Source organism: Rhinolophus sinicus, chromosome X, assembly GCF_036562045.2.
Source record: "Rhinolophus sinicus isolate RSC01 chromosome X, ASM3656204v1, whole genome shotgun sequence".
Taxonomy (NCBI): domain Eukaryota; kingdom Metazoa; phylum Chordata; class Mammalia; order Chiroptera; family Rhinolophidae; genus Rhinolophus; species Rhinolophus sinicus.
Window position 1 is genome coordinate 39,829,147 of NC_133768.1, and position 20,898 is coordinate 39,850,044.

The following is a 20,898-nucleotide window of genomic DNA, read 5'->3' on the forward strand; positions in this document are numbered from 1 at the left end:
CATTTGTCAGAGACCCAGTCAGAAAGTCTAGCAGAATTGAGAAGCGCACCCCACTGGCCACTGAAATGCATAGACTATCCAGGAGGCCCAATTGGCTTGAAAGATGCAACAGCCTTTATTGTTGGCAGCAACACTGATACACATGCCCCACCCCACTCCACCCCACGGTCCTCGCCACTGTGTACCTTTGGGGGGAGGGGCAGAATCCCTAAACAGAGCTGGAGGGAAGCAAGTGGGACTGGTGAGTGTTGGAGTCACCTGGGACCAAGCGTTTAACAGGGTTTGGAACCTGACTCTTCCACCCAGAGCAGGGCTGGGAACACTTGGGTCCTGGGGTAAAGATTTGGCAATGCCTTGATCTGAGTTCACAGCTGGGGTAGTGTCTGGAAAAGCCTTGGTCTAGGGTTTAAGATTTGAGAATGCTGTGGTCCCACACCCCAGCTTTGGGGACTGGTGGGTCCCAGGTTGGGGTTGGAGGAAAGTCTCCATCCAGAGTTTGATGTTGGCCATGGATGCTCAGGTCTCCCAGTCCTAGTTTTTGGCTGGATGTGGGTGGCTCTGGGTCCCAGGTTCCGGGCTGGGGAAGACCATCGTCCCCTAGGTAATGGGGGCTGGGAATGAGGGATATCCCAGTTTTGGATCTGGGGGAGCGTCTGCTTTTTGAACTAGGCAAGGAACTCCTATCTTAAGGGCTGAAAAAGGGCTCTGAATACCAGGTACTGGCCGGGGTGGGGGTGGCATTCTCCAGGTCTTGGGTACAGGTCTCAGGCCTCTAGGATCCAGCCTCCTGCTCTTGTCCCAGCGCCTCCAGTAGCAGTCCCATTGGCGTCCGCTTGAGACCAATGCTCTCGATCTTGTTCTCGAGCTTGTTCTTGAGGTTGCGCAGACGCAGAGAAGCATGCACCAGGATTACTGTGGGCAATACCAGGCGAGTGGGGTCAACGGGACGGGACATCAGTCTTTAGCCAATGGGGGCCCACATAGGGGAACTGGAGCACAGGAAAGCCAATGGAATGGTCAGTGGCCAGGACACCTCTGATCCTGAAGGTGTGGCTTAGTAATTGCTTTGCAACAGGGGCGTGGCCAGGGAGGGCACATGGTAATACGGATGTGGTCGGTGGAAGGCATTTAATACCAGGGGAGAGGCCTGGAAAGGCAGTATTAAGAGGGGAGTGAAGCCAGAGAAGGCGCTTTGTAAAGGGGTGTAGCCATGCACGCTGGGTCTCCCAGCCCCCTCTCCACCCCGGGAACCAGGGCAGGGCAAGGCCAGCCTGGCGCCGCGCGCATTGCTGGCCGTGTTCCCGGCTATCTCAGGGTAGTGGAGACTCACTAAGTACGGGCCCGGCGATGCTGAGCAGGAAGGTGCAAGCGCCGCCCACCGCCCAGAGAACCAGGAGGCCGACGGCAAGCACTGCGGCCAGGCAGGCGGCGGGGTGACTGCGGCGGCAGCGACGCACGGCTGAGCGAGTCTCAGCTGCCCACACCAGCACCCCGAGGGCCACCGCCACTACCAGCGCGCTTAGGAGGGTGTGCAGCGGGCGCACGTACCTGCGGGGACAATGGAACTAAGCTAGTTGGCCAGTTGGGGAGAGAGCCGCCTGGCCTCCGAGCCTCCCAGACCACCGCGGACCCGATCCCACGTTCCAAGAGCTTTGGTCCCCCTCTTTGGACGCTCCCAGCCCAGCAAATACTTCTGCCAGCCGTGTCCAGCAAGTCTACCCTCAAGGGCTTCCCACTTCCAGGAGCACCAGACTCACCCTGTGGACCCTCATTTCTTTCTGTTCAATCCTCCAGTCCCATCTTCTGGTGCTTCAGGCCCTCCCATCCCGCTAGGCTCCTTCCTTGCTCTTTCCTTCTCACCCTACCCTCACAGGGCCCCTCTCCAGTACCCCACCCCATCATGCCCCCAAACCCAGCCTTTGAGCCCAACCCTTGCAGAGTCTTTTCCAGGTCTCCTGTCTCCATACATTTTCCTCTCTCCAGGCCCAGGGTCCTTACAGGACTCCCTTCCAGGCTTCCTCCCCTTGAAATTCCCCTTCCAGGTTTCCATTTCCCTATAGATTCCTCCCTCCATCATTGTTAGAACCCCCAGGCTATAGGTCCCATTCTTAACTTCCAACCCCACCCAAGTTCCCCCTCCAGGTTCTCCATCCTCTCTGGTCTCAGGCCTTCCATTCCTGGGTCCTCCCTCTAGGCTCAAGTTCCCCAACAAGTACCCGTGCTGCATTCCAGTAATAACAGTCAGGCTCCCCTCCAAGCCCAGATCCGCCACAAGCCCACCCTCCAAACCCTTCAACTTGACCATAGGAACGTCCCAGTCCCTATCTCTGCCCTAAGGCTTCCAGGGGCACCTTAATCTGGTCCCATCACATCATCCCACCACCCTGACACGCCCCACTTTCAGGCTCCCCTTATCTTCAGGTACACCTCCCAGCCTGGTTTCCCCTTCAGTTCCACTTTCTCCATCCTCCCCAGGTCTTCCCTTCCAGTCCCTCTACCGCCCTCGGCCCCCCTCAGTCAGGCTCTATCTCGCCCTAGGCCCTCCTTACAACTAGGTCCCACTGCCTCCAAGTCCTCCCATCCCCAGTAGGGTTTTCTTCTCTACTGGATTCGCCCTTCCAGGCCCTGCAGCCTTCTCAGATTCCCCTCCCGGTTCTTAGAATCCCGCGGGCCCACCTTCAATGCCCTGTAGGAGTCCCTGGCCAACTGGCGCCTCCCTCCCTTCCTCCCTCACCCGGCCAGAGCGAGACCGAAACCGAAGCAGACAAGGTAGTTGGTTTGGTAGTAGAGGAGGTTGTTGATGACGCGGTGGCACCATCGCTGCGGGTCGCACGGATCCGGGGCCGCCAGCCGGGCCGACCCCAGAACAAAGTCATCCAGGGCGCGTAGCGGTGGCAGCCGCACCTCCGACATCCTGCGAGTCGATGTAGCTGGACCAGCCAGAAGAGCAGTTGGACTACAACACCCGTTACACCTCGCGCTACCGCGGTGCATACCGGGAAATGGGACGTGGGCAGGGCGGCTGCTACCCCACCCATCCAGGTGGACAACGCAGGCGCAGAACCGCACGTGACCGGAAATGCAAACACGCCGTAACAGTAAGGCCGCAGGGCCTGCCAGGAAACCAAGTCTAGGCCAGGGGGAAAGGTGTTCCCATCCACCCCCGGGTTGGGGCACCAGGGGGTACTGTTCCGGACAGCTCTGGCGGCGCAAGTCAGACATTGGACATGGCAGAGAGATGAAGACAGGGGCTGTCAGGAGAGGACCAGGATCCCAGCTCCTCCTTGTTATGGTTCAACAGGGTCACACCTTTCCTGGAAATTCTGTAGGTCCTTTTCAGGCTCATTTCTTTCAGGCCCCACCCCCGAGGTCCAGCCATAAATACTATTAAGGTCTCTTTATTCACATTCATCACATCAAAGATGGGTTCTTTCTGGGAAGGTTTTTTTGTTTTGTTTTGTTTGTTTATCCCCACAGGTTGGATTAGGGCATTCCCTCTGGGTCCCTAGTAGTCTCCAGGTTGGGAGCCCCAGGGCATCTGCTGCCTCCCTGGGTCCCTGGCCTGGCCCTGTGGGCACAGTCTTTAAGTGCTTGGGGGGAAATGAGCTGTTTAGGCATTGCTCTGCGGAGTGGAAAGTGGGCACCTGCCCCATTAGTGCTTGCTGGCTGGTGGCTTCCAGCACTCCCACCCCCACAAATGCTTTATACTCTGCCACTGCAGGTCCCTAACAACCCACAGGGTCCTTAAAAGTCATCGTCATCACAGATGTCAAGATACACATCGAAAGCCTCTCTGTTGCAGTTTCCATCAGGAGTGAAGACATATTTGTGGAAGGTCCCATCTACACAGATGGCTGGAGGAGGGGGGAAACATCAGTAAAAGGTTAGAGGCTGCCAAAACCACACATTCCAATCCTCTCAGGTGTCCCATGGCCTAGGGTCTCCCCTTCCAGGCCTTTGCCCACATACCATTCCCCTTACTGATGATGGAATTGAGCCACCCATTCTAGCTGGCTTAGGCTTCCCATTCCCTAAAATTCTTTCTGGTTCAACTTGCAGGCCTTTGCCCAGGTACTATGCCCAGTCAAGGGACAGTTCTACTCACCAATGACAGAGTTGACGTTCTTGGAAGTGTTGCGACCGAAGGCGCAGATGCAGGCTGACTCGGCAGGCACGGTGAAGCTCGCCAGGCTCCACTGAGAGTCCACGTACTGTCCAATCATGGGTCCCACCTTGCCCACGCGAGCCAGCCTGCAGGAAGCACTGGCTAAGCCCAGGTATATGGGCAGGGGGATGGGGACGTAGCAGAGTGGGGCAGGGGATACTTACGCGGAGCGGCGGTTGAGGCGGGTATCCTTGAGAGCAAAGATATGGACCGTGCCCTTATCACTGGAAGCGCACAGGAAGGAGGAATCATGGCTGAAGTTGATGCTGGAAGACAGACTAACAGTGACGCCCACGTGTCATATGGCGTGGGGTTGCTGGCCTACCACACATACCCAGTTCTCACCAGTAGAGGGTGGCGGGGTCAGTGCCTCGGCGTAGTTCTACCAGTTTCTCCTTGGACTGTGTGTCAAACAGTCGAATAAGAGTGCCTTTCTGGGAGGCCGAGGCCACTACGGTGCCTGGCTGGTTTAGGGACACACAGGCTACATCGCTCTGATGTGCGTTGATGGTAAATGGAGCAGACGAAGTGCCAGGCTTTGTGCTCGCCAGGTCCTACGGTGGGAAGGAGCAGTTGGGGCTCGGGGTAATATGGAGGACAGGGTCCCAGAGTCCACAGGGAGAGCCAGCCCACCCACCTGCCCATCCCTGCCCACTGAACAGCTCACCACAAGTTGCAGACTCCCACACTTGTGTCCTGGGAACACTAGCAGTTGTTTCTCCAGGCTGGGACAGAGGTCACAGAGCCCTAGGGTGTGAAGATGAAGGGGGGTCTGGGCTGGTAAAGGGAAGACGAGGGCCAGGCAGGGTCTCAGAAGGAACAAAGCTGCATAAAGGTTGGACTTTGACCTGTGATACATGTTACCCACAGAACCCTCAGGGGGCTGCCCTCAGCTGTGTTCCCACCAGTGAGGCAGATTACCTCACCTCTTCCCTATGCAGCTGTGGCAGCCCCAGTAGGCCCAGGGAAACCTGACAAATGCACCCATGTGCTTACTAGGCATTTTTGCTCTGCTGTCTGGGGTTTCCAAGGGTGGGACAGGGCTAAGAGTGGGGAGAAAGAACTGGCTAAGGGATGGAAAGATGGATAGACTGAAAATATGAGCATTTCAGGCCATCTGAGCATCTCTGTGCAAAGACTCTGCCTCTTTCCCCACCTCTGTGTGTCCCTTCCATGTTTTCCTATTTCTCCTCCTCCACCCCATCCATTGCCTGCTGCCCTTACACCTGCATATCTGGGTCCTCTCACCCTTTGGGTTGTCCCGGGTGTCAAACTCAAACAGCTTTCGGGGATTGTCGGGGAAGGAGTACACGTAGATGCGGTTCCTCAGCACAATCACGATTCTGTGGGCATCACACAACACACGAGGCCATAAGGGGAGGGCAGGATGCCCGGGTGGGACTAACCCTCTCACCTGCTATGGGGACCTCCTACCTCCCCCACCCAGAGTCCTCCTCCAGCTCACTTGTCGTGGCGCATGCGCACAGCCAGCACTGGCTTGGTGAAGGTGAACTCCAGCACCAGCTTGTCCTTGGAGTCCTTGCCCTCCCGGGCATCGTCCCAGATCAGCACTGCTGGGCAGGTGGGTGCATTGTCCGGGCCAAGGTTTAGGGTGAGGGCAGCCCTGGTGACACAAGACCCACCCCTACTCCCCATGGGACCTCAAGCCACTTGTTTAACCTTTCGCTAACACCCAATGTGAGCCTCACACAGCATAAGCACTTGTGGGTGCAACTCCTGAGAGAACAGGTTCTGGAACTGTTATACCCATTTGTAGGTGAGGAAACTGAGGCTCCAAGGGATTGAGTATCTGGCCAAGGACCTCACAGCCCATCAGCAAGCAAGCAGGGACTCGCACCAGGCCTGTAACTTCCCATCAGTAACTATTTCTGCCTCCAGGGTCCTAGTCCCTACTCCCCAAACATCTCTGAGAAATCCTAGGCTCTGTGACTTGCCTAGGGCGACTCGCCTAGGGCGACTCGCTTGCCATGTCCCAATGGGATCAATGAAAACCCTTAAAACAAGATGGTGCTTGAGGCTCAAGGCAAGTGAGCATTGGAGAGACAGCTCCAAGATGTTAAAACCTATTGGCTGTGTGACCTTAGTAAGTCACTTAACCTCTCTGGGCCTCAGTTTCTTCATCTGTAAAAATTGGGATGATACTTCCTACTACATAGAGTTACTGCGAGGAGTAAATGAGTTAATACACGTAAAGTGCTTAGAACAGTACCAGGCTCACAGCAAGTGCTCCATAGGTAAAGACATGGCGTACGGGAGGCATCCAATTAATGTTTGTTAGATGAAGACAAAACATCAAGCTTCTCAAACTACAAGATCCACGACTTCCAAGCTGTAGGCCTCACTGTGTGACTCTAAAGTGCTCTGACATCTTCATCTGCTCGTGCCTTGGGGTGCCTGGAGGAGGCCAGGATTGAGGGGAATCTGGGCCAAGGGCAGGATGGGATGAGGGTACTTACCTGAGATCTCTGAGAACTTGGGGCTGCTACCACCACCCACCAGGGCCAGCAGGTTGGAGCGGTGCAGCATTTCCACCAGGCCCATGCTGCCCACCTGCTCATGGTCTGGACATGGACCAGGGTGTCAGTTGGAGTGGGAGCCAATGCTCAGCCCATCCCTTCTGCCCATTGCCCCTTCCCCACTGATGGCTCACCCAGATGCCCCTTCTCCATCAATGGCTCCACATTGTAGATGCGCACACCTGTCTCCATGGCGCAGCAAAAACAGCCTGGGGGATGGGAGGAATCCAGGGTGCCTCAAAGGATGCCCAGGTGGGAAGCTAGAGCAGCTTACCACCCACCTCTGGCCATTCTCTCCCTCCCTCCCACAAGGGTACAGGTACAAGTCTCTCTCACTTTGGTCTTGATTGAAACGCAGGCTGGTCACTCCTCGAAGTGGCTGCTGAGTCATGATCCAGGATTGCTTCCCTGGACACAAATGGGGGTAGGGTTGGAAAGAGTCCTGGGGTCTGCCCTTTGAGTCCTAGAACTGTCCCTAACTGATTTCTTCCTCTCTATCCCACTCTGCTACCTACTAACCCCAGCAGGACTGCAAAGGGGGAAGAGCCCCGGGGTCTCCACTCTAAGCTCCCAAGACCCCAAACAGCATGGCCAGCAACCTCGCCATCTTCTCACATTTGGCTGATCCCAGTTCCAGGCCTACCCTGAACTGGACCTTCACCTCCTCCTTAATCCCCAGCCTTCACTGACTGCTTGTCAGGAAGTAATAATGTAGGAGGTGCCCTAGAGAGATATTCTTTCCACCCCCAGACAATTCTGGCTCCGATGCCCAGCATGGCCTCAAACCCCACCCCCCTTCTCATCTTCACACCTGGACCTAGCACCCAACTCTGCCTATCAACAAATGGGGAGAGGGGGCTAGGACATCCACCTCTTCCTGCAACTCCCTGACCTGGCCCTGAGACTAGCTATGGTTGGTCCCCACCCACAAGAACTCCCCTCCTCATGCCCTTCTGACACCCCCCCACACCTATTCTACCACCCCAGCGTGCTGTCATACTTTCTCTCCACACAGGTTTTCCCAAACCCTTTCATGATCCCATGCCTACCTTGAGATGAACTCTTCTCATGCCATGCTAACTTCTGCCCAAACAGGGCCGGCCTGGATGTTTCCCCAGATTCCCTTATGCCCTAAAGACGTTATCTCAGAATCCCCTATCACTGCAAATGCCCGATTCCTGGGACATCCCCTTCCGTGTGCTCTGCTGTGACTGACTCCAACATGGGCTGGCTTGGACCTACCCCCAGGAATCCTGTCTCCGTAAAATTTGTGGATGAAAAAGGGATTCTATAGATGACAGGGTGATGTGATCATAAATTCCTAACTGGGCAGGTCATGGTGGGGGTAGTCACACCTCAGGCATAACTTCTTTAGTAAAAGGCTTATCTTTGCCTTAAGCAAGCCCTGTCCTTTGTTTCTGTGCATCTAGGTTAACACACCTTTGAAATGACTCCTCTCAGAAACCTCCTTCTAAAGCACAACCCACATAATCTTAACTATCCTGTAATCCAGTCTCTGCCTTGTTTTCTCCAACCTTCATGTAATCTTCCTTAAATTCTCTCCTTAATCTCAAATGCATAAAAGAAACTGCAAACTGTTATTCTCCGAAGCATTGGTGCGCTTGCTTCCTGGCAACTGTTGTCAGTTTGGGCTCAAATAAACTCATATTAAAACTCTCAACAGGTCTGGATGTTTCTTACACCGACAGATTCCTCCTCCAAACCTCCTATTCTCTCACCAAGATCGTGCCCAAGGACATCCTTACCCCCTTAAAACCTTTGCCCAGACACACACCTCTCAAAACCCCTACCTGGGATAACTCAACCCCCAGACTCCTGCCCTGGATGCCCTTAAGATTCTTGTCCTAGAGCCCCTATACTCCCTTCAAACTGTGATCTCCCCAAGACGTTTGCCCAGACATACCCCTCCCCATCCTCCAAGAGCCCAAACCTCCTACCTTCCCCCCGTACCACCTCCACCGGACTGCCTCATTCCCCAGACTCATTCTTCAGACAGTTCCACCTTCCAAGATCCATTTTTTTTGGATTCCCATTCCAAAGACCAGTGCCCCCCCAAGAACCCAGTCCCGGGATGCGTCACACAAAGCCCCCCTACAGCATTTGTTCAGGTCTGAGACAGCACCCATACTCCTTCCAACATCAGCACCCACTCAAGATTCTTGTCCTAGATCCCCCATCCACCAAGTTCCCTGCTCAAAGGCTCCGCAGCCTATCCCCGAACCCCGATGAATCCTGGGGTCATGCCCCAGCTCCCCGCCACTTGCACTAACCTGACCTGTGCGTGTCCCCGATCCCAGGCCCAGCTCTCGGTGCCGCCCGCGGCCCGGATTTCTGACCTCCCGGGCCTTGACACCCGGCTCTGATGTTTACATCAGGTCTCACTTCCGGGGGAGGGAGTTTGTTACGGGAGATGATTCATCCTAGCCGGAAGACGAGGCTGTAACCCTCCTCGTTCAGGTTTTGGGACTTTGGGGCAAAGCGAGTGAAAGCGGCATCCTCTTAGGAGGGCGCCGGGAGCGAAGGAGGCTTCGCAAGGCCTTGAGTGTCTGAGGGAACCGAGGACGGGTGGGCGAGAGAGCCTTCCCCTCGCTGAGCGGGAAAGGGACGAGGATTCCCCACCTCGGCCCTGCTCGGAATGCTAGAGGCGTTAACCTTCTGGGCTAGCGAGACTCTGACCTCCGAGGTGTGCTAGAGTGGCGGCGCCCGGTTAGTCCTAGAGAGGCGTCTGGGAACCCGTCAGGCAGGGGCGGACCTGGGGAACTTCAAAGCTGATACTATGTACCCTTCGCCTGGGGAAGTCAGGGATGGGATTCTTTCACCCAGCTCTTCGTTTTATTTACAAAATGAAAATGGTGTTTTGATGGCAAGAGGTATAAATGTTTACTCTGGGGGGTGGTGGCGGGGAAAAACCCCAATTATGTATATAATGGAAATGTTTTTAATTAAACTTTTAAATTTTGAAATAATTGTGAATTCACATGTAGTTTTGAGAAATAATACAGGGAAATCCCATGTACTTTAACGGTTTTCCCCAAAGGTAACATGTTGTAAAGCTATAGTAAAATATTACACTCAGGATATTGACGTTGATATAATCCACCCATCTTTTACTTTTTTCCAAGTATTTAAAAATTATTAATATATGTGCACATCTGTTTAGTTCATCCTTTTTAACTGATCCATGGTATGTAGCATTGTTCATCTGTTCCCCTACTGATGGCCATCTATCTAGGTTGTTTCATGTACTGTGTTGTCAACATCCATGGAGTGACTCCATTGCTATGTTCCTAAGCAAAGCCAGTCTTCTGGCTTTCTTCAGGCTCTACTTCCTCATGTCCCAGATCAAATTTAAATTTATTTTGGCTTCTCTTACTCCCGTGTCTCTGAGACTGCTCTTTAACCAGATCACAGATGAATAATAATCTTGCAGTTATTTCTCTACCCTCTCCTGTGGCCGACCAGCACATTGCACAATTTCTTGCTTTCAACTCTTGGTTTTCTTCTACATCTCTGCCTAATCCTCTACCTTTATCCAATTTCCAAATATTTGAATATCCTTGGGTATGATCCTGGCCCCCTTTGTCTCCCTAAGTAACTTCATCTTGTCTCATAGCCTTAATTATTGTAAATATTGGAAGATCCACTAATTTAGGCCTCTATCCTAGACCTCTCCTGAACACCAGACTCATATATGCTATGGCCTATTTGACATGTTCATGTGGATGTCTCATAAGGCATCTCAAACTTACCCTCCAAACAGCTCTCTCAAATTTCCCTGGCTTAAACCACTTCATGTCTCTCATCTCAACCAACGGCACCACAACAACCCAGTTTGTCACTCAAGTCAAAGAGCAGATATGTCATGCTTGATTCTTCTCTATTGTCATTGGCAAATTCTGTTGGTCCCACTGTCAAAAGGTGTCATAAATACAACCCCTTAGGCTTTCACTTTCAGTCACGATGGAGTAACGGGCACCAAATTTGCCCTTACATGAAACAATCCCCCCCCCAAAAAAAGCAGGCAAAATACATGAAACAAGGGTTTTCAAAACATAGACATCGAGCAATGAAGGACAGTGACCCCTGAGAAATGGGAGACAAGATGAGCCCTACAATTGCCTCAGCGTACCACTTTCGAGAGTTTCCATGCTATGGCAATGGGGGAAATAATTAGCCCAGCCTCAGTACTGCTCCATACCTACTTAAATCATAAAAGGAAGACCCTGAAAGATCAATCTGCTTCCAAGTAACTTACCGTGTTTTCCTGAAAATAAGACCTAGCCGGACCATCAGCTCTAATGTGTCTTTTGGAGCAAAAATTAATATAAGACCCAGTCTTATTTTACTATAATATAAGACCAGGTCTTATATAATATAGTATACCCCAATAAAAATTTATAAAAATTATATAATGTAATATATAATAAAATACCGGGTCTTATATTAATTTTTGCTCCAGAAGACGCATGAGAGCTGATTGTCCGGCTAGGTTTTATTTTCGGGGAAACATGGTAACTACCACTGTACAAAAGTCAGGAAGATTTATAGGAATAATAATAATAACCCAGCGCCTAAAAAGGTAACATTTACCATGTCTGTTATCCAAACAGAGATGACCAGACAAAAAGAATCGGGAGGTACATAGTACAACATATAAGAACCTTGAAAAGAGTATGCTGAGTGAAAGAAGCCATTCACAAAGGACCACCTGCATAGTGTATGATTCCATTTATATGAGACCTCCAGAACAGGCAAGTCCATAGACACAGAAAGTAGATTACTGGTTGTCTGGGCTGGGCTGGGGGGAAGTGAGTGGGGAGAAAAGGGCAATGGCTGATAAGGGGTGTGGGGTTTCTTTTTGGGGGTGATGAAAATGTTCAAAAACTGTGGTGATGTTTACACAACTCTATAAATATACTAAAAATATATAATTATACACTTTAAATGGTGAATTATGTGGCATGTGAATTATACCTCAACAAAGTTGTTATTCTTTTAAAAAGTAGGGACGAACATACGACCCATAATAATCAATGGAAATCGACCCAGAATGGACACAAATGTCAGAATTAGGAGAGAGTGATGCTAAAAGTTTATTAAAACTGTATTCCGTACGTTTAAAAAGTTAAGCAGAGACATGGAAGATATAAAAATATCCAAATTGAATTTCTAAAGATGAGCAGTAGAGTCTAAGATGAAAAATACACCAGATGAGATTAATGACTAGGCATTGCAGAAGAAAACTGTTAGTGACTTAAAAGTCATAGCAATAGAAACTAAGAAAATGAGACACAAGACAAAATAATCAAAAAAAATTAAAAAGAGCATAAAGGAGCTGTGGGACAATTTCAGGTGGACTGATATGCAGGGAAATACATCCCGAGAGGGGATGGGGGACAGAAAACATATGTGAAAAAGTAAAACTTTCCAAAATTAATGAAAACTATAACCTCACAGATCCAAGAAGTTCAATAAACCCCAGCACAGGAAACATGAAAAACACGGCACAAAGGCACATTGTAATAAAATTGCTCCAAACCAGTGATACAGAGAAAATCTTAAAAGAAGCCTGAGGGAAAAGATATGTTATGTAAAGAAAAAGAGAACGACATCAGACTTCTTGTCAGAAACAATGCAAACGAGAAGATGGAAACATCTTTAAAGTGCTGAAAGAGGAGAGTCCTCTTTTTTTCTTTTTCTTTTATTTTTTAGGCTTCTCTGGGATATGAATGGAGTGTACTTTCTAAATGACAGAATCCAGGAACTCCAAAAATCCTTTCCTCCATGAAAGCAATGAGAACACTGGCAAATAAGGTTCCCAAAATAAACTTTTTGAGAACTCTGAAAACGAGTCAAATGCTTGCAATAGTCCAAGGGGCATTTAATCAAGAAAAATGGCTGAATCTCGGTAAGAACAAGCTTTGTGGAATTTTAATGTGCCTTTTTCCCTATCCCTCTGTCCCCAGCTCCATTTTACCATTGAAAACCAGCAGCCTAGCAAGATGGAGGGAAGAATATGGATTTGGAGCTCCTCCAAAAGCTCCATTCCCAGAGAATTGTCATGGGGGGGGGGGCACAGGTTAACACAGTTAACATTTTTCAATGAAAAATAACTATTTTCCAAAAAAAAAAAAAAAAAGATAAAAGTAGTAGCATTGTTTTATATTTCTGCAAATCTCTTCACTGTTTGGCTTAATAGAAGACAGGAGGTAGATTATCATATCTTCTCCTGCATTCAATATCTTGTGATACCATATATCGTGAGGCCTCTGGAAAACTCTACTATAGACTTGTGAGAAAATGAGGGTGAAAAAGGCAAATAATGTCCTAGTATCATGGAGATACTTCTGGCCTCCAGACCCCTTGAAAGGGTCATGGGGACCCTCAGGGATCTCAGATCGACTTACAACTACTCGGATCAAACTGAGAACTACTAATTAAAGCTGTTAGAGCTTCTAGTTATAGAGGTACCACCCCCCCTCTCACCTCCACAGTGAATGTTTACCTCAGCTTTTTTTCCTGGAGCAAAAGATAGGGCTTAATATTTTTTTGAATTTAGATAGGTACTTAAATCTTTAAATCCTGTTTAGTTTGCTTTTCAAACCAGTGGTCTGGTTATTTACTTAACGCTGTATATTAATAGGAAAGTCACCAGATAATGAGGAATGATGCAGTTTCCTGTCATAAAAAGTTGTTGTGAGGATTGAAAAGGATTTAAAAGGACCAAGTTCTGATGACTTAGTAACCTGTTGAAGAAACATGAACTTGGATGAATATTTAAGGCATTCTAGATTCGTGGGAATGAGTTGTAAGTATCCACATCTCAGTCAAAATCTTTCTCAAAGTCTGAATCTTGAAGCTCAACCTGACTCTGCTCAGAGCCAGTTGGGCCAACTTTAATATTAGAGCCTCTCTTTGTAACATTCCACCTGCTTTTGTAGGATCTGACTCCTACAAATTAATCTCCTTTCTCGAATGCATCCTGGAAAATTGATTGTTTGTGGTTTGAGGAATGGTTTAAGTTTCATTGCGGTGTTTTGAAAAGTAGGATGTGGGGCGGCCGGTTAGCTCAGTTGGTTAGAGCGTGGTGCTCTTAACAGCAAAGTTGCTGGTTTGATCCCCACATAGGCCAGTGTGAGCTGCGCCCTCCACAACTAGATTGAAACAACTACTTGACTCAGAGTACATGGGTCCTGGAAAAACACACATTTTAAAAAAAGTAGGATCCTGATTTCCACATGCATTCATTTAACAACTAATCATTGACCATGCATTCGTTCATTTATTCAATATCTATTTAGTGCCTACAAGACCCCAGGAACACTGTACTAACTTGTTGGGAATAGAACAGTAAGCAGAACAATATCCTTATCCTTTTGAATCTTCTTAACTCCTAAGTATTAGAAGAGAAAGGTCACACACACACACACACACACACACACACACACACACACACAATGGAGATAAAATGGATAAGGAGACAGGAAGGGCTAGATAGGAGGAAGGGCCAGATAAGGGTAGGGGTTGCTATTTTATTTGGGGTGGTCAGAGAAGCTTCTGTGATTAGGTGATATTTGAGGAGAGACCTGAAGGAAGTGAGCGAGTGAGCTATGTAGAAATTTGGGGGGAAGAGCATTTTGGCCAGAATGAGCAGTAAGCATATTAATGCAGCTTAAGCAGGTGAGATCACAGAGGTGTGGGATGGGGGCAGATCATGCAGGGCCTTGTGGACCATTTTAAAGGTTTTGGTTCCTATTCTGAGGGACACAGGGAGCCATGTGAGGGGGTTGGAGCAGATGAGAGAGACATACCAGACTTGCCTTTTCAAAATAGCTCTGGCTGCTATGTGTAGACCAAAGCAGTCACAGGGGAAGGGGAAGCAAGGATAGTTAGGTTATTGCAGTAAATCAGGCATTGGTTTTGGTGGCTTGGAAACTGGGCATTGGAGGAGATAAGATGTTTTCTGGAATTATCTTGAAAGTAGAGCTGAAGGGATATATTGATGAATTGGACATAAGGTGTGAGAAAGATAGGAGTTAAGAATGACTCAAAAGGTTTTAATTAAGCTGCGCGTTAGTTAGAGGAGCATATGTGAGAGGGGAAATTAGGAGTTTTGTTTTTGTGAAGTCTGAAATGCTTATGAAATACCATGTAAAGATGTTGAGTAGGTAATTGGATATGGTTGATGATCAGGAGAGAGGTACAGGCTGGAGATAGAAATATAGGCGCCATCGGAATATCAATATTATTTAAAGCCATGAGACTAGAGGTCACCAGGAAAGTGAACATAGATGAGAAGATCAGAGGCCTAAGCCCTGGGGCATGCTCAAGGTCCAGAGGTCAGGGAAATGAGGAGGAACCTGCAAAAATTGAGTAGGAGCAGCCCCTTGAGACAGGAGCAGAATCAAGAAAGAATTCCTGGAAGTCAAATGAAAAAGCATTTCAAGAAGGGAGTCAAGGGCCGTCCCGGTGGCTCAGGTGGTTAGAGCTCCGTGCTCCTAACTCCGAAGGCTACCGGTTCGATTCCCACATGAGCCAGTGGGCTCAGCCACAAGGTTGCCAGTTCAATTCCTCGACTCCCGCAAGGGATGGTGGGCTCTGCCCCCTGCAACTAAGATTGAACACAGCACCTTGAGCTGAGCTGCCGCTGAGCTCCCGGATGGCTCAGTTGGTTGGAGCGCGTCCTCTCAACCACAAGGTTGCTGGTTCGACTCCCACAAGGGATGGTGGGCTGTGCCCCCTGCAACTAGCAACGGCAACTGGACCTGGAGCTGAGCTGCGCCCTCCACAACTAAGACTGAAAGAACAACAACTTGAAGCTGAATGGCACCCTCCACAACTAAGATTGAAAGGACAACAACTTGACTTGGAGAAAAGTCCTGGAAGTACACACTATTCCCTAATAAAGTCCTGTTCCCCTTCCCCAATAAAATCTTAAAAAAAAAAAAAAAAAAAAAAAAGAAGGGAGTCAAATGATGCTGCCGAAGTTCCTGAGAGGTAAGGATGAGGAGCACCCGCTATTTGCAGGCACTGATATACAAAGATGAGCCAGAATGCCAGGCACGTAGTATGTATTTCTGTACCCTTCATTGTAAGAAAATACACATAACATAAAATTTACCATCTTAACCTTTTTTGTTATTTTTTATTATTGTGGTAAAATAAAATTTACCATCTTAACTATTTTTAAGTGTACAGTTCTATAGTGTTAAGTATATTCACACTGTTGTGAAACAGATCTCCAGAACTTTTTCATCTTGCAAAACTAAAACACTATACCCATTAAACAACAGCTCTCCATTTCCCCCTTCCCAGCCCCTGGCAACCACCATTCTACTTTAGGTTTTTCTAAATTTAACTCCTCTAGGTACCTTATGTAAGTGGAATCATACAGTATTTGTCTTTTTGTGACTGGCTTGTTTAGCATCACAGCTTCCTGAGGTGGTGATACTAGAGCAAACAAGAACTTGACCAAAAAACATGAAAGGAAAAGCTGGAGAATGAGATATCCAGAGGGGCCTTTGAAAAGCTCTGACATATACCTGGGAATCTGGAAGGCCACATGCAGGGCTGTAAGTATGCCCAGAAAAGAACTGAGGAGGCCCTAAGCTGTCACCTCTGGATGACCTTGAGGCTCTGTGCAAGCAAGAGTGCAGGCCGAGGCAGAGTTGTAAACTACCTGTTGGAATGTTCAAGGCATGCTCCAGCACACACAGAAACAAAAGGCAAAGGTTGAAGACATATTAGTTCAAGGAATTTAAGGATATATTTGTCTAACCATTAGCTGACCTCTAAGCTAATAAAGCAGAAACTTTGTTGGCGGCTCAGAACAAAGAGTACAGACTTTACAGAATTAGTCCAGAAAAGTCACTAAAGAAACAGCAGCAACAAAAATAATAAATAGCAACCACAAAAAAACCTGGAGAGGAGAGAATCTGAATTCCAGAGCTGCCCCATTATATAAATGTCCAAAATTACAAATTGCAAAGGATGGGACCAGCCCGGTGGCTCAGGCAGTTGGAGCTCCCTGCTCCTAACACCGAAGACTGCTGGTTGGATTCCCACGTGGGCCAGTGGGCTCTCAACCACAAGGTTGCCAGTTCAACTCCCGCAAGGGATGGTGGGCTGTGCCCCCTGCAACTAACAATAGCAACAACCTGGAGCTGAGCTGCGCCCTCCACAGCTAAGATTGAAAGGACAACGACTTGGAAAAAGTTCTGGAAGTACACACTGTTCCCCAATAAATCCCGTTCCCCTTCCCCAATAAAATCTTAAAAAACAAAACAAAACAATAGTAGCAACCCACTTGACATGATTGATATTTATAAAACATTCCATCCAACCAACCACAACAGAATAACACTCTTCTCAAATGCACACAGACCACTTATCTGTGAGGCAAAGCCAAAAGATTTAGCCAGTCAAGGAACAAGTTTTTGCTAAATTCAGACAGATTATTACTTACATAAATAGCAAAAACGAGAGCAGCAAAGCTTCCAGTTCTCCATATCCTCTGTCCCAAAGGATTACACCAAAACAAAAGGGGCCAGATGCCTGCAACACAAATGATGGAACACACTGTTGCTGAAGAGGTGATTTCATGCTGTAAATAAGTACTTTTATAGCCTGCATCTGAACCCTACGGGTGAGACAGAAAGCCTCATATCTCATCAGAACTTGGGAGATGAGAAAGTCTCATGACAGATTTTCAGGAAGCTAGGAAAATGGGAGGGAATGGCCTTGTAGCCACTCCTCACAAGCTTCCCATGCTCTCATGTTCTGGGATAATCACAAGGCTTCTGCCAAGACAGAGATAGATCAGGTATGGTTAAGCATTGTCTACACGAGCTATATGCAAGGTCTTCAAGGCACCAGCATGAAGCAGTCCCCCTGTATTACCAAGATAGATCATATTCTGAGCCATAAAATTAGTCTCAATAAATGCAAAAGGATTCAGGTTATACAAAGTATTCTCTCTGACCACAATGGAATTGAATTAGAAATCAGTAACAAGAAGATCGCTGGAAAATCTCCAAATATTTGGAAACTAAATAACATACTTCAAAATTAGCCATGGATCCAAGAATAAATTAAAATGGAAATTAGAAAACATTTTGATTCTTTGGGGGGTGATGGAAATGTTCTGGAATTAGATAGTTATGATTGTTGCACAACTCTTTGGATAATACTAAAAATCACTAAATTACATACGCTATAGGGGTGACTTTTATGGTATGTAACTTTTATCTCAATAAAAGTGTTATAAAAAAAAGAAAAAGAAAACGTTTTAAACTGAATGAAATTGAAAATTCAACATATTAGTATTTATGAAATGCCATTAAAGCAGTACTTGGGAATGAATTTATAGCATTAAATGCCAATATTAGAAAAGAAGAAAGGACTAAATAAGAAAGGTCTAAAATTAATTACCTCAGCTTCCACCATAAGAAACTAGAAAATAAGAGCAAAATAGACCTAAGGTAAGCCATAGAAAAGAAATAATAAAGATCAAAGTGAAAATCAATGGAAATAGAAAGCAGAAAAACAGTGGAGAAAATTATAACTAAACCAAAAGTTGGCTAATTGAGATCAATAAAATTGATAAACTTATAAAGTTTATAAGACATAAAAAAAGAGAGAGAGAGGATACAACTTACCAGTATCAGGAATGAGAGAGGTGACATCACTACAGATTCTGCAGATACTATAAAGGATAAAGAGATATTATGAACAACTTTATGCTAATAAATGCCACAACTTAGTTGAAATGTACAAATTCCTCAAAAGACACAAATTACCAAAGCTCACACAAGAAGAAATAGATAGTTGCCAGTGGCTGGGAAAAGGAAAAAATGGGAGTAATTGTTTAATGGGAACAGAATTTCAATTTTGCAAGATGAAAAGAGTTTTGGAGATGGATGGTGAAGATGGTTGAACAACAAGGCAAATGCACTTACTGCAACTGAACTGTACAGTTAAAAATGGTTAAAATGGTAAACTTGGTTGTGTATTTTACCACAATTAAAAAAACAGAAATAGGTAACCTGAATATCCCTATATCTATTAAATAAATTGACTTTATAGTTAAAACCCTTCCTAGAAAAAAAACTCCCAGCCTAGATGATGTCACTGGTGAATTCTATCAAGCATTTAAGGAAGAAATAATATTAACGCCACACAAACTCTTCCAAAAATTTGATACTTCCCAGCCATTCGATGGGACCAGCATTATTCTGATACTAAAAACTAGATGAAGACATTACAGGAAAAGAAAACTAAATATCAACGTCCCTTATGAACACCGATGCAAAAATTCTAAACATAATTTTAGCAAATTGATTCCAAAAATATATTTAAAAGATAATACAGCATGATTAAATAGAGTTTATCCCAGGAATGCAGACTTGCTTTAACATTCAAAAAAAATCAATCAATGTAACTTCCCATACTAACAAACAACAAAAGAAAAAAAACAAAGATCATCTCAATAGATGTAGAAAAAGAAGTCGATAAAATGAAACATGATTTCCTGATAAAACTCTCAGGAAAGTAGGAACAAAAAATAACTTCCTCAACCTGATGAAGAGCATCGATGCAACAGGTACATGAAAAATGGTCAACATCACTAATCATCAGAGAAATGCAAATCAAAACCATAATGAGATATCACCTCATCCCTGTCAGAATGGCCATTATCAATAAAATGAAAGACAAGTGCTGGTGAGGATGTGGAGAAATTGGGACCCTTGCACACTGTTGGTAGGAATGCAAAATGGTGCAGCCACTGCGGCAAACAGTATAGAGGTTCCTCAAAAAATTAAAAATAGAACTACCATATGATCCAGTAATCCCACTTCCGGGTATTTACACAAAGGAAATGAAATCAGGATCTCAAAGAGATATTAGTGCTCTCACGTCCATTGCCGCACTATTCACAATAGCTAAGATGTGGAAACAACCTAAATGTTCATCAACAGAAGAATAGATAAAGAAAATGTGGTGTACACGTACAATGGAGTACTACTCAGCCTTAAAAATAGGAAATACTGTAATATGCGACAACATGGACGGACCTTGAGGACATTTTACTAAGTGAAATAAGCCAGACACAGACGCATGATTCCACTTATATGAGGTGTCCAAAGTGGTCAAAACCATAGAACCAAAGGCTGGTATGGTGGTTGCCAGGAGCTGGGGGACAGGGAAATGGGGAGTTACTCATCAGCAGGCATAAAGTTTCAGTTAAGAAAAATGAATAAACTGTAGCGATCTGCTGTATATTCTACCTATAGTCAATCACGCATTACACACTTAAAATTTAAGAGGGTAGATCTCATGTTGTGTTCTTATCACAATCAAATCAAATAAAATAAAAATCATAAAAGCTCCTTGAAAGAAAAAGGATATGTGGATTGGTTAAACTATTTCAAAGCCCTCTTCATCTTGCATTAACAAGCATGACAGTCTAGTCTGTGACTGTGGCCTTTGTCCTTAGAGGCATTGCCCAAGGCTTGACCCTGAAACAGAACTACCTCTGCCATTTTTTTTGGAACAACAGTTCTGTCGTAAGTCCCAGGAGAGTTGGTCCCCACCCCAGAATGTCAAATTCATTAGGTCGAGGAGGGGCCTGCCAATTGCATTCCTACCATTTCCAGGTGATGCTTATGCTGCTGGTCTGGGGTCCACATTTTGAATCTCACCAGTTGCCTGATACTACAAAGTAGCAGAGCTCTGCTCCTAGAGTATTGTCTCATCCTCTACAAGGGAACTCTTGATTCAAGGTATGACCAGAGTCCCTAGCAGGACAGGAAGTTAGCACTTTGCGAAGTTTACAAACAGGTTTATGATTAGGAGGTGTTGATCCTGCTTGGTAACAAATGTTTAATAAATGATAGGTACATTGGAGAGGGAAAAACCTATAGTTAACATACTTAATGATGAAAGACTGAATACTTTCCCCCTAAAACCTGGAACAAGATAAATATCTGTTCTCACCACTGCTATTTTACATTGTATTGACAGATTCTAGCCAGCGCATCAAAGCAAGAAAAGGAAATAAAAGGCATCCAGATTGGGAAGGAAGAAGTAAAACTGTCTTTATTTGTAGACAACATGATCATCTAGTAGAAAACCCAATGGAATCTGTAAAACAGCTAATAAAATTAATACATTTAG

General features: G+C 46.6%; 2 protein-coding genes and 2 long non-coding RNA genes across 7 annotated transcripts; 2 read left to right on the plus strand and 2 right to left on the minus strand.

Moving 5' to 3' along the window:
- Positions 1–91: 91 nt before the first annotated feature.
- Positions 92–2,975, minus strand: PRAF2 (PRA1 domain family member 2). Its single transcript, XM_019714358.2, has 3 exons — positions 2,735–2,975; positions 1,331–1,548; positions 92–912 (listed from the first exon to the last, which is right to left on the minus strand). The coding sequence occupies exons 1-3, from the start codon at positions 2,911–2,913 to the stop codon at positions 773–775; spliced, it is 537 nt and encodes a 178-aa protein (XP_019569917.1). The 5' UTR covers positions 2,914–2,975; the 3' UTR covers positions 92–772.
- A 407-nt stretch (positions 2,976–3,382) lies between these two features.
- WDR45 (WD repeat domain 45) lies at positions 3,383–9,355 on the minus strand. 4 transcript variants are annotated; one of them, XM_074323833.1, is made up of 12 exons: positions 8,994–9,177; positions 7,752–7,833; positions 7,039–7,110; positions 6,837–6,911; positions 6,643–6,747; positions 5,631–5,739; positions 5,414–5,508; positions 4,833–4,912; positions 4,511–4,719; positions 4,330–4,431; positions 4,106–4,251; positions 3,383–3,854 (listed from the first exon to the last, which is right to left on the minus strand). In XM_074323833.1, exons 3-12 carry the CDS (start codon positions 7,091–7,093, stop codon positions 3,745–3,747), a joined length of 1,086 nt encoding a protein of 361 aa, XP_074179934.1. In that variant the 5' UTR covers positions 7,094–7,110; positions 7,752–7,833; positions 8,994–9,177; the 3' UTR covers positions 3,383–3,744. The 4 variants fall into 4 exon arrangements, with proteins under 4 accessions (XP_074179934.1, XP_019569897.1, XP_019569896.1 ...); XM_019714338.2 differs by lacking the exon at positions 7,752–7,833 and having other exon boundaries at positions 5,631–5,736; positions 8,994–9,355; XM_019714337.2 differs by lacking the exon at positions 7,752–7,833.
- LOC141569659 (uncharacterized) lies at positions 3,747–4,431 on the plus strand. Its single transcript, XR_012493380.1, has 2 exons — positions 3,747–3,883; positions 4,060–4,431. It is a non-coding gene; the product is annotated as an uncharacterized LOC141569659 (long non-coding RNA).
- Positions 9,356–9,459: 104 nt separating the features above from the next.
- Positions 9,460–14,427, plus strand: LOC141569658 (uncharacterized). Its single transcript, XR_012493379.1, has 4 exons — positions 9,460–9,593; positions 11,334–11,474; positions 12,436–12,631; positions 13,367–14,427. It is a non-coding gene; the product is annotated as an uncharacterized LOC141569658 (long non-coding RNA).
- The last annotated feature ends 6,471 nt before the right edge of the window (positions 14,428–20,898 follow it).

Bases quoted from the DNA above. Each gene is read 5' to 3' on its own strand.
- PRAF2 (XM_019714358.2), bottom strand. From the start codon at position 2,913: ATGTCGGAGGTGCGGCTGCCACCGCTACGCGCCCTGGATGACTTTGTT. The intron at 1,549-2,734 runs GTGAGGGAGGAA...TTGTCCCCGCAG, and splicing joins TTCGGTCTCGCTCTGGCCGG to GTACGTGCGCCCGCTGCACA. The intron at 913-1,330 runs GTGAGTCTCCAC...TATTGCCCACAG, and splicing joins CATCGCCGGGCCCGTACTTA to TAATCCTGGTGCATGCTTCT.
- WDR45 (XM_019714337.2), bottom strand. From the start codon at position 7,093: ATGACTCAGCAGCCACTTCGAGGAGTGACCAGCCTGCGTTTCAATCAA. The intron at 6,748-6,836 runs GTGAGCCATCAG...GTCCATGTCCAG, and splicing joins GATGGAGAAGGGGCATCTGG to ACCATGAGCAGGTGGGCAGC. The intron at 5,740-6,642 runs GTAAGTACCCTC...CCACCTGCCCAG, and splicing joins CAAGTTCTCAGAGATCTCAG to CAGTGCTGATCTGGGACGAT.